Below are 11,511 nucleotides of genomic sequence, written 5' to 3' on the forward strand. Positions count from 1 at the left end.
AAAGAGACTAATTCGAAGATTCAGTTCACGCAGTTCATGCATAACCACTCGATCTAGTCACTATGTAATTTTTCTCCATGACTTCAAGAAAGTTGGGATATGGTTGCTTAAAGTCCTTCATAAACTGAAAAACAAAGAATGAAGAAAATCGAATACATTTTTTCTCACATTACGAAACTGACCAAAAAAGTATTCATTCTATTAACTCACATTTATTACAGCACTCGTATTCTTCAAATCAAGTTCCAAATTAACCATAATTATGATCCGCCTTCGATGATTCAACTTGGCAGACAGCTCGACAATACGCTTTTGATACGAACAAAAATCATCATTAGGCAGCTCGAATAAAATACACTGGAAAACAAGGAAATAATATGCACTAAGGAAGTCTTAATAGGAAACGTTAAAGCGTAGGGATTGCGATTTAGGGTATGAAAGAGTAAGAATATGCGCGAGATTGAGAAAGAGTACTGTTTTATTTAGGTTACAGTCTTTTGTTTTACACCTTTTCAGATCAAAGCTACATATTCTGGACACGACCTTTCCTTAAACTTAGGCGACGTGATATAAGTACGATTTCCCATGCAAACAGTGTATCTCCAACCCTCAAGAATGTCTCAACGACGCTAGATTGATCAATTCGCACAAACGCAAAGAGTGCGCACCCAAACCACTTTTAAAAGTAGCGCAGAAGTTCTTTAGAATTTGCTCCGAAAAATCATCTCTTGCTATTTTCTTTATAATAAAATGATGTTGATAAGAACGTTTAGGCTGAAAAAAGAACATAACGATCAGCGTCTCTCACATTTACTCGTTTTACTCTGCTCCTCTGCTCTACTTTCAACTTCAAAAATTATGCTAAATAACGTAAAAGGGATACACATTAAAAAGGATATGAAGGATATAAAAGATGTAATTTTATAGATATGCACTAAAAACTACTGGAATTGTAACACACCGTCTCCACAAAACCGTAGTCTAGTTCGCTTAAAGATTTATAGTCGGCAACAATCACCCGGCATTCTTCAGTACGCCACAATCGAATTGCTTCTTCAGCTTCAAGCAGACTATCTTTGCTAGAATGAAACACATAGTACAATGAATGAATGACGCTCAGCAAAGGTTTATTTGTGCGTTGTCCTATTATACTCACTGGGTCAAATATATGCTGGGAACGTCATTTAATGTGAGGCGAAGTGTCAGAGTATGAACCACCCATGGATCGTTCGCCAGCACTACTGTTTTCCTTGGAGCTACACCGTCACCTAAAATTCGAAGACGCACGAATAAAGTTCGGGAGAACTGAGTTGTTCTGTCATACCTGCTAAAAAGCTTAGCGTCCACTCAAAATGGCACCATGTTGATCTGCACTGCAAAGTACATGGATAAACCACAATTAAGCACATCTAATAATGGTATTAGTCCCAGAAATAACATCTAATAGTCTTCCTTCTGCATGGACACACATACAATGCGACTGAGAAATCAAATATAATACAAAGTGAAGCATACAAGATGCCCATAAAAGCGTTAGGTCGACAAGGGCAGCGACGAACAAAAACACTGAGGTAATTGAACAAAACCGTTTGGGAGCCATTTGAACTGTAAAGAAGCGTATCAACTTGGAAATCTATCTACATGGCGCACAGAAAGTAGAAATTTAACAAACGCTAGGAGAATTCACCATCTCCTCAGTCTCAGGTACAGATTTCATACAGAAACGGCACAACGAGAAACAGTTATGGCTATAATCGGGTCTATGCGACTTAATGTGAAGCTTGTCGGGCTTTATGGTATCTCCTGAGTGCAACTTTTCATGGAAGCTCTACTGTTGTAAAAACATAGTTTCCTGATCTTGTCTTCGACTACTACGACACCTAATAAAAAAAAACCAGGTCAGCTCATCCCCTCTATCAAAATACATGTTGCATAACGCACCACTAGGAATAAGACTCTTTTCACAGCCCTAGTCTTAGACTTAGTACCTCATTCACATCAGGTATGAGTCGAGTCTGCAAAAGAAGGTGAAGTACAAACATCATTTCATGAAATCAATGTTGCCCTCGCCAAACAATGGGAAATAACTTTAATATTTTACAATTACGCAATAAATAACTGATAGAAACTGTTTCATAAGATCCCACACCGCAAAACTGACCGGAATAGTTAGTATTTTGATATGGTCGACTCCTGGTGGTGCAATGAGCTTGACAAGCTTGCACCGGGCCACTTCCTTCATGAAATTCTTGTCAAACAGCTTTTGTGGTGAGATGAGAAGAGAAATAAACATGTAAGCTGGCTGAAACGAAACCAATAGAAGTACCATGATAACACCTATCAATTAGTCGTAGAATAAAACTACCGAGACATTTTTGTTGAGGAGACCTGTTAATGCAGTCAGATCCTCCTTATAATCAGAATCCCTTGTGCAATAGTGAAATTCTTCGACCACAACAAACTTCAAGTGCTTCGGCGATATCTGAAAATCCTTGGTACCATGCTTTTGAACACATTGAATAGATATTTCTAAGGAACCGAAAAGAAAACAAATATTCCTGGGTTTCTAAAAAATCATGCATAAGAACTACCGATGAATCAAAGCATACACGTAAATTCACTAATCTATGGTCTAAAATATGAAGAAAAAACAAGAAAATGGCCCTTTCTCAGCATACATGGTATTCGTCTATTGTGAAGAGATGAGTTTGGAAAAAAAAAGGAAATGGGATAAGACAGCTCGTGATATGAGTTGAACAGTGAACAGTGGAAGATTTTTGTGCACTAGTAAGAATACTCCGAATCTGAACACTAGTCACAGATAAAAATGAGTGAGAGCTAGCAGATTTACCTGAAATTTTTGCACAACGTTAATCATAGTGCGTGGTGTTGCGCATAACAAATCAATAACAGTATTAGGAGATGGAGTCATAACATCGACGTCCTCCTCCGTCATAAACAGCTTGGTTAAAGGAGTGCCTGTAACAAAAGTTTTCAGATGTATAAGATATTCTAAAAATTATAAAACTACCAGCACAGAAGGAACTACAGAGATTCTTGATGTGTTTCAGTTTGCTCTCAGTATACGTTATTATCAGTGCAAGAGGACCTCTTCGACCGCGCGCCTTAAAAAGCAGTCCAAAATCAGAGGACTGAAGAACACAACGGAATGCAGAAAGAGATAAGGGGAGAAAAAAGAATGAACTTAATTTAAAGAACGAACCTCGATCTCCTTAAACTCCACAAGTTTATTCACTAACGGTAGTAAATATCCACTCGTCTTTCCAGATCCTTCTGGACCCATTGCCAAGAAGCTAATCTCTGAAAAGAAGAGCTAATATTCAAAGTTCTGAGGTTAAGGTACATCTAAACTCCGCCTTGAATACAATACCTCACGCAGAATTTACGCTTTTCGAGCTAAGTAAAATCTAAGTGATCCACTGTCACTGAAAACTGTTCTTTTATAGACACCACTTCCAGAGATATACCTATGCGTGCAATTTGTTCATCTTGAAGTAATTCACAAATCATCCCCGTACTTTATAAAGAACAACTCACGACGTTTTTTTTTTGGAGCCTGGACCTTTTCTTTCATTCGTGGTAATGACCAACAAAAATGATATTAAGTAGATGTAGGTTCCACACATACCATAGAGTACAAGTGGAATCATATACTGCTGCAACGGCAAAAGCGGTCCCACAGAATGTTTTCTACCAGCAAGAACATTTTTTGCAACACAGCGTTGTAGAAAGTCGAGAGAACTACAAAATGAAACCGTGTGATTCAGTGAATGGACCATAAATAGCTATGGTTACCTTTGCTTTCTGAATTTCGACGGTAAGTCTTTGTGTCGAATTTCGAGACGCTCGCTGGGGACAGAATCGTCCTCTAGGTGTTTATCGCCTAAGCGCTTCTGTAGAGCTAAAAACGGAAGAGCAGAAAAAAAAAAGCACATACTAGACAGCGGCGAAAAATATGAATTAATTCTGTCAAAAAATCTAAATCTATAAACATGTGTTGAACCGTCACCTGTCACAATTCACTTGGTTGTGAAATAATGGTTAAGTCTTTTTGTGAGACCTCAAAGAAGCGAGATTGTTTCTTTGTAGCCAAGATAGAGCAAACGCTATAACCCAATGCAAAATATGCTGGCACAGTTATCCGTCGAAATACATCTCATTTTCGGAGTTCAGTAAAAATGACAAGAGAGTAAACGTACCTTCACGTTCCTTGTAGTAGTCCCATTCCTTCATGGCCGAAACCTGTAAATATTGACGTGAAGATGTTAAAATGAGCGGAAATTCGAACAATAGGAGCTAAAATGTCAATGTCCGTTATGATCTTGGATGACTGCATAAGTTCGAGGCTGATCCAGTGATAAATTTCAACAGGTGAAACTTTAGGAAATGTACACTCAATAAATGTAGATGAATAGTATCCATTTTCAACCTTTCAGAAATCTTCTCAGTTGTAATCCTTGTGATTTCTTCCACTAATTTACTCACAATATTATCATCAATGTCGAAAGTTCATCTAGAGAGGGGTTGATCTTACAAAAAGAAAACTCCATTTCGAAATCTGCCAAAGCACCTTTTGACTGCTCTGGGAGCAAAAGCATGATCCAAATAAACGTCCGGAATTTTTTTTTTGTGCAGTCCCAACACTCACACCTTCCCAAATATCATTACAGGCGGGAAATGCACTTGTTCGCACTCAATTTGAAGAAGATTCCCTTGAGTAAAATCGACTTATTCATTACAGGCGGGAAATGCACTTGTTCGCACTCAATTTGAAGAAGATTCCCTTGAGTAAAATCGACTTATTCATTACAGGCGGGAAATGCACTTGTTCGCACTCAATTTGAAGAAGATTCCCTTGAGTAAAATCGACTTATTTGAACAATGTTTCCTAATAACGGGAAACAAGACACTATACACTTTTCACGGCATGCAAAAAAAGTTTATAAAAATAGAGGAGTTTGACTACGCAATACATTTCAATACCATCTGTGTAAGTAATGCAAGAATCTATGCAATCATACAATATGTTCCGCAAGCAAATAACGCAAAATAATGCAAAAAGATCCTAGAGGTAGCGGTTATAGCAAGATATGTAGCCAAAACTTTATCTCAAGAGTACAATTCTATGCCGAGAAATAGCTCACCATATCAAATACGAAATCTCTTCTACTCATGTGACGCTTGGGCTCATCATCGAACTCGAAAACATAGTAGCCTGAAACGGTTTTGTTTAAAACGGCTGTCTAAATGAATTTTTGTAGGAACTATGAAATTATTTAATATAACCAGTATCATTTCCTAGATTCTAGTCCCAGAATAAGTGTTAAAGGCATCACCCCACGAATCTGGGGTGGTGGGGGGTTCAGATTGGTTATGCCTATACGGGGTCGTAGATTATTGGGAGGAAAGCGATTCCGTTCATATTTTCCTTATTGCCGTAAAAAAATGGCGCCGAAGATGCGGCGCGTGCACAAGGATGGTGCGCTGAAATCGAACTCGTTGTAAGAGTCCCGTTCGTTGAAGAACTCGTTGAAGAGCCTCATAATTCATTAAAAGGAGGCATAAGTTCAAAAATAGACAAAAAAGGGGGAAATGTAGTTGGAGAGGGGGTCTTGCACTCAGTGGCGTCCTTGTTTCTCGACGCTCCAACTTACTTTTTTCTCTTATTAACTTTAAGTCACATGTCATATATCCTCCAAGACTAATGCTTACGCCTTAGGGCCCCGACTGATTTAATTATGAACTTCGAGAAATAAGGGCGCCAATGAGTAGCCGCATCTCCTTCCCCGACTACATTTTATTCGAAAAATGACGACTGGAAAAAATCTGCATTGGAACAAAATAGCCAAACCATGAATCCAGGTACATAGGAGGAGTAGGTACAATTATATTCACAGATGTTCCACTCCATTCAGTCTTGATGATGATTGTGTTCTAAAGTGTGAATATAGGTTGGTTCACAGAATATTTGTTTGCTGCCGCAATGCGCTTTCGACTGAGACAGGACTGAGAGGTAGGGAGAAAACGGTCGAACGTATCGTTCAGCCTGGCGCACTACAATGGTGTCAAAAGAACCTGACCTGTTGTTCAATTGCATAAACGGTTGTGCCCAAAATGGTACGGTACATATCCCGCTCAGCTCTATAGTTCGATTCAATCAATGTATTTCCCATCACGACCGCAATTCAGGTTGATTTGGAATCAATGTGGCTCTTCAGCAGGGCCTGTCAGTCCATCGATCGATAGGACGATAATCGATAGTGCAGTGGCGCCGATAAGTTCATTAAAGTCCCTTCTTTTTTTCTCCTATAGTTTCTATTCTATTTTTCGAGTGTTACCGATTACTTGCATTATTACAATCAAATCATGAACGCATGGTCCGCAGTAACTCGATTTAACAGAAGTATGGTTGCAATAACAGCTGAATCTTTGCGATAGGATTACCCATTACTTACGTAAAACACGACCAACGTGTGAGGTTCTCGATTTTCCACTGTTGACATCGTTTGAAGTCCGCTTTTTAATGCTCATCTTCCATCCATTCATAACCACGACTTTGATTTCTGTAGTGAGGTAGAAGGTATTTTCGGGTCAAAACAACATGTTGGACGGACCAGTGGCATAAACTGCTGTGTTCCAAGCGCCACCGTGAAGACTGCGGTTAGAATGGAGATGCGACCGTTGCGAACTGCAGCGATGAGAGGTCTTAGCAAGGCTCTCCACTCGATCCTAACCGCTACGCTCCATCGTATCGTTTCGTGGAGACGATCAACACCAATCTTGGCTACAGCTCAAGAAAATCAATTAAACTGCACTCAACACTGTGGGTTAAAGTTACAAAGAGAAAAGAGGAAGATAGAGGTGGAACTACTGCTTTAACTTTACCAAACGTTCCAAAGAAGCTTATTGGAAGTGAATAGCTAAGCCATACCGTCTAGTACTTTAAAGGAGGAAAAAGAATCAGAAATAGTCTGAGAGGTGGTTACTCCACAATCAGCGTTTGACAGTCAAGGACGGTTATTGTGCTCTGGGAACACCTTTTTTGCCTCCAGATGCAGTTAGAGTACAGTTCGACTAGAGCAGTACTGAGTACCCCCCCCCCCTCCCCCCAAATACCTTAGCATGACCGTTAAAACTACTTCATTAATAGTGGAATATGGTGTAAGGAGTTGCAGGCAAAGCGATGTGGTTCCCAAAAACACAAAAATATCGACGAGCGCCTCATAGCGACGTAGCTCGTGGGTTCAGCTCGGATTGGCAGGAGGTGATCGAAGGTCCCACCGCGCAGATGTTTTCTGTACATCCGTTGGGAGCACGACGGAATGCGGCACGACAATTGCGGATTTTTTACCGAGCTGGATACTAGTTTCACCTTGTAGAGGCTACAACGGTGGGGGTTTCTTGAGGAAATTCGTACGATCACATATTCCCCAAAATAGGGTCTGGAAAATATAGTTGAGTGGGGGAAGGAGGCACTCAGTGGCGCCCTTATTTCTGGACGCTCTATCTTACTTTTTTCTCCTGGTGACTTCAGTTTACATGTCATAGATCCTCTTAGACTAATACGTATAGTAGGGTCAAAACGACATGGAGGACGTACGCAATTGCGTACGCGACTTCTCTCGAGGCGCTTCGGTGAAGCGTAGCGGCTTGGGGCGTGGCGAAACCTTTGCCGCCAATATCCATCGCTGCAGTTTGCGACGGTTCCGACTGCTGCATGTACCGCGGCGTTTAGCTCCTACGCAAACGCACCGCAACTGCACTCGTGATTCGTGTCGTTTTGACCCGGCTATAGATCTTGAGGTCCCAACCAGTTATTTACTTCCAGAAATGACGGTGCCACTGAGTGACCTCCAACTACATTTTACCCTTAGGTCTTGGCGTTTCCTTACTGGCTGTGAGGACAGTTCTCAATGCTTTTCCAATCAAATTCCATAAAAGTGCTTATAGGACCCTGGAGACAGGGGTTAGTGTGCACGATTGCCACTTGGAAGGAATGAAACACATGAAAAGGACTGAGATTTACGCTCAGCAATCCGATCATTTGAACAGGTGACGAGGTTAGTCTCATCGTAATTCTCTAGTTAGATTCATTCGTGAGCAAACACTTTTTTCGAGCTTCACCAAGTCCGTACGATTCAATGGAATCAAAACGACAAAACTTGCATGCTCAAACGATACTCACTTTGATGTTGATAGTAGATTACCCAGTACCTAATTCCCCCTAATTTCTTCGAAGTGGCTATTCTTCTCACCTGAAATTGGACTCGGAACACAAAAAGAAACATGTGAATTCGAGAATAAGGGTTTGATCCAGAATCAAAGAGCAGCGGGATTGATCGACAGTCGGGGGACATCGAGGGATAGTCTTCCGCACTGACGGCGAAGGGAATAAATCTAAGGGTCGATTGCAAAAATAAGTATAGGTTTTCATTTCCGTGCACTCCACTGCTAGTGCCGCTCATTCCGAATTAGGAGTTCCTACGTTTGCCAGTGCTTGAGTTCTAATTATGTGACCTAACTTTTATTGATATACTCAGATTTGTCGTTAAATCCTTGATTCTAGCAGATTGACTTCGTCGATGCGAAGGGTTTTAAAGGAAGCTCTCGAGAGCGACTGCAACAGCTAAAACGCAAATACTCTTTACAAATTCAGGAAATAGATGGATGAGTCACGAGCGGCAGGGAAATCAGTTTACCCGAGGATGCAACTGTTTGCATCCATCCTATACGAAGCATTAAAAAAGCTTAGATTATGGTTAAATTCGTCGATGAAGCAATCTCTCGCTCCCGAATTGGCGACGAAGACAACGCTACGCGCTTTCTTTCATTATTCGTACAGGTTTGAAGCAACGACAATCCGTCTATCTAGATTCTGAATTCGTAAGGAAAGTTTCGCATTGTTCTGCTGCTTTTCTTACGAACGGTCGCTAAACGAGCTTATTATTTGAGAAAAACCAACGGAAACCCCATACACGCGACCCCATTCATTCTTGGGCAAACGGCGAAGGGACCCTTTCACTTGTATACGGTCCGCGGAGGGATCCTCATCAGCTGAGCCGCACCCTTTGAGCCAGACTCCTTTCACCTGAGGACCTCCTTGCCTCCTTGCCGCAGCTATGCGACGATTCGAGCACTAACGCAAACGTTCTTCGGCACAGGTACCGTCGAACCTTTTAAATATTAGATGCGGAATCCACACAACAGGAATTGCATGAATACCATCTCATAGTAGTGAAAATAAATAAGTATTAGGTTCTTCCATGAGTTTATTTCCTACTTTTCCGACATTTGTTTTTCTTATTCAACAAGAAAGATATTCCAATTAACAATATAATCAACAGGATAGTCAGTAGTCTTGGTCTTGCGATATATTGTTGATTCTTTTAGGCTAGGACTCAGGCTGTTGTGAACTAAAGTGTTGATGATCGTGAAGAAAAAACTTATAGTACAACCTAATAAACAAAATAAGAACTTAAGGCGTAAAATCTAATTCTCCTACCTGATGATGGACCCTCGCGTGAGTCATACGAATAGTCAGATTCAACCCCAGACATATTTGGTGTAGCGGATTCCGAGGAAGACATTGAGCTAGGAATCACTGTATGACTAGGAGCGGAGCGCGAAAAATCCTAGCTTTTTTTGCATCACGCTATGGCGCGCTCCATTCGACATTCGAGCACAGTTGTCTTCCTCTTCGGTTGCTTGCCAATGACAAAAAAGGTTAACTTCCAATGGAAGTCCCTGTCTCCTCCTGGAGTTATCTGCCTTTCTTTCCTTGTTTCAGTAGAAGAGAGGTCAAGGATGCCTGGTAGGATGAGTTGTGGCACGTCGTGGACGCTAAGAGGACTGAATGTTGAAGGTCCAGTAGTCTCCCGAGGGCAAACCAGCGCTCTATACTTCCTAAGCCGATGAAATGGTATAATGAAGCAGTTGGCCTCGCAAGTCATGTACACTCCACAGAATACATCCTTTTTTCTTAAAGGCAGGGTATCACGAGATAGATGAGTACGGAAACTACGGGAGAACCGTGACCGTGAGTTCGGGTTGTAGATTCGAAAGCCAGCGTGGCTCCGCTCTTCCTCCCTTAGTCGTCGTAAAAAAAGGTCGACGATTAGAGGATGTTGATAACTTAGAACACGTATCCCTTGTACACGCTCCTGTTCCCTCATCAGCCTATTCATAGGTTCTATTTGAATAAGCTGGTGGGAGACCTCATCAATCTTCGACCGTTCGCTACTGGACGCGGGCGAAAAGGTGGTGCGTTGCAACCGATTTCGTAGGAAACAACGCTGTCTTACGCGCTGTTTGTTTTTTACGACGATTAGGGGAAGAGCAGAGCCACGCTTGTTTCTGTAATCTACAATCCGAACTTTACGTTTTCCCTGGGGTTTCCATAACACGCCGATTTGACGATACGCTCTCTTTAATCAATCAAAGATCAAAGGGTGGTGATCGGACGTGGTGTAGTAGTAAAAGTGGTCCGCAACATGTGCACGTCGACATGATTTAATTCTGCTCGAGGCGAAACAAGCATTCTATTGCTCCGAGGTCGTTGAACTATGTTTCTATTGTATTACAAATCTCCTTGCTCAGATTTTCGCTATGATGAAGCACGCAACAATGTCTCAGTGAATTCTATCAGCTGTCGTTTACTACACAAATGAGCGTTGTGAAGAAATGTGGAGGAAAATGTAGTTGGCGGGCACTCAGCGGCGCCCATATTTCTCGAAGCTTTAACTTACTTTTTTTTCTCTTACTACTTTAGTTTACATATCATAGATCCTCTAAAACAAATGCTAAGGCTTCAGAGGCCTGATTGATTAAACTGTTTATGAAAAAATACGAGATTCGAGAAATAAATGCGCCGCTGAGTGTTCCCACCTAAATTTTACCCGAAATGTGTAGACTCCAAATCGTTTGTCCTAACAGTTGCCTTGACCTCCAGAAAATACTTCAAGGATTAATAACTCGTTGGTCGATGTACAGTCGGGTCAAACCGACATGAAGCACGGTCCAGTCGCGTGAGAGGTTGCGCTCGACGCGGTAGAGATGGCAGTTCGAATTGAGGTGGTGACATCGCAAACTGTAGCAATAAACGGTGGTAGCAAGGTTTCTCACTCGGTCCTAACCGCTACGCTCCACCGCACCGCTTCGAACGCAATCGCTTACGCAACTGACCTTGCTTCATGTCGTTTTGACTCTACCATATAACAGTAGAGAAGCAGGCTGCGCACTATTTTAAACAGTAGCAAGGTGGTCGAAGGTTTAAAGCCCCTTCATCAGGTTAAATTTCTAGGTCATGTTTTCTGAATATGTGTGACCGAACAACAAAAATTGGTCGCCATTATTCCGCTGCTTCATAACAATAACATCGTCGCGAGCGCTTACCGCAAATATTGGACATAGAAGGAGCATTCGGAGCAGAATTCCTTTTTTCACTTGCATCAGATACATTCAGTTCCTCACTTTCTGTTCAATTTTTTCTTC

The 11,511-nt window shown here is 41.5% G+C and overlaps 2 protein-coding genes across 3 annotated transcripts; both read right to left on the reverse strand.

Moving 5' to 3' along the window:
- Positions 1–34: 34 nt before the first annotated feature.
- RB195_013550 (uncharacterized protein) lies at positions 35–9,608 on the reverse strand (the record flags this gene model as incomplete). The annotated part of the gene is made up of 15 exons (XM_064203428.1): positions 35–124; positions 211–357; positions 962–1,079; positions 1,157–1,268; positions 1,325–1,373; positions 2,162–2,302; positions 2,366–2,482; positions 2,852–2,979; positions 3,032–3,125; positions 3,224–3,321; positions 3,650–3,762; positions 3,817–3,922; positions 4,221–4,263; positions 5,166–5,236; positions 9,524–9,608. The coding sequence occupies 15 exons, from the start codon at positions 9,606–9,608 to the stop codon at positions 35–37; spliced, it is 1,512 nt and encodes a 503-aa protein (XP_064059309.1).
- A 60-nt stretch (positions 9,609–9,668) lies between these two features.
- RB195_013551 (uncharacterized protein) lies at positions 9,669–10,205 on the reverse strand (the record flags this gene model as incomplete). 2 transcript variants are annotated; one of them, XM_064203429.1, is made up of 1 exon in its annotated part: positions 9,669–10,205. In XM_064203429.1, one exon carries the CDS (start codon positions 10,203–10,205, stop codon positions 9,669–9,671), a length of 537 nt encoding a protein of 178 aa, XP_064059310.1. The 2 variants fall into 2 exon arrangements, with proteins under 2 accessions (XP_064059310.1, XP_064059311.1); XM_064203430.1 differs by having other exon boundaries at positions 9,669–10,193.
- Positions 10,206–11,511: the final 1,306 nt, after the last annotated feature.

This window comes from Necator americanus, chromosome V, assembly GCF_031761385.1.
Source record: "Necator americanus strain Aroian chromosome V, whole genome shotgun sequence".
Classification (NCBI taxonomy): Eukaryota; Metazoa; Nematoda; class Chromadorea; order Rhabditida; family Ancylostomatidae; genus Necator; species Necator americanus.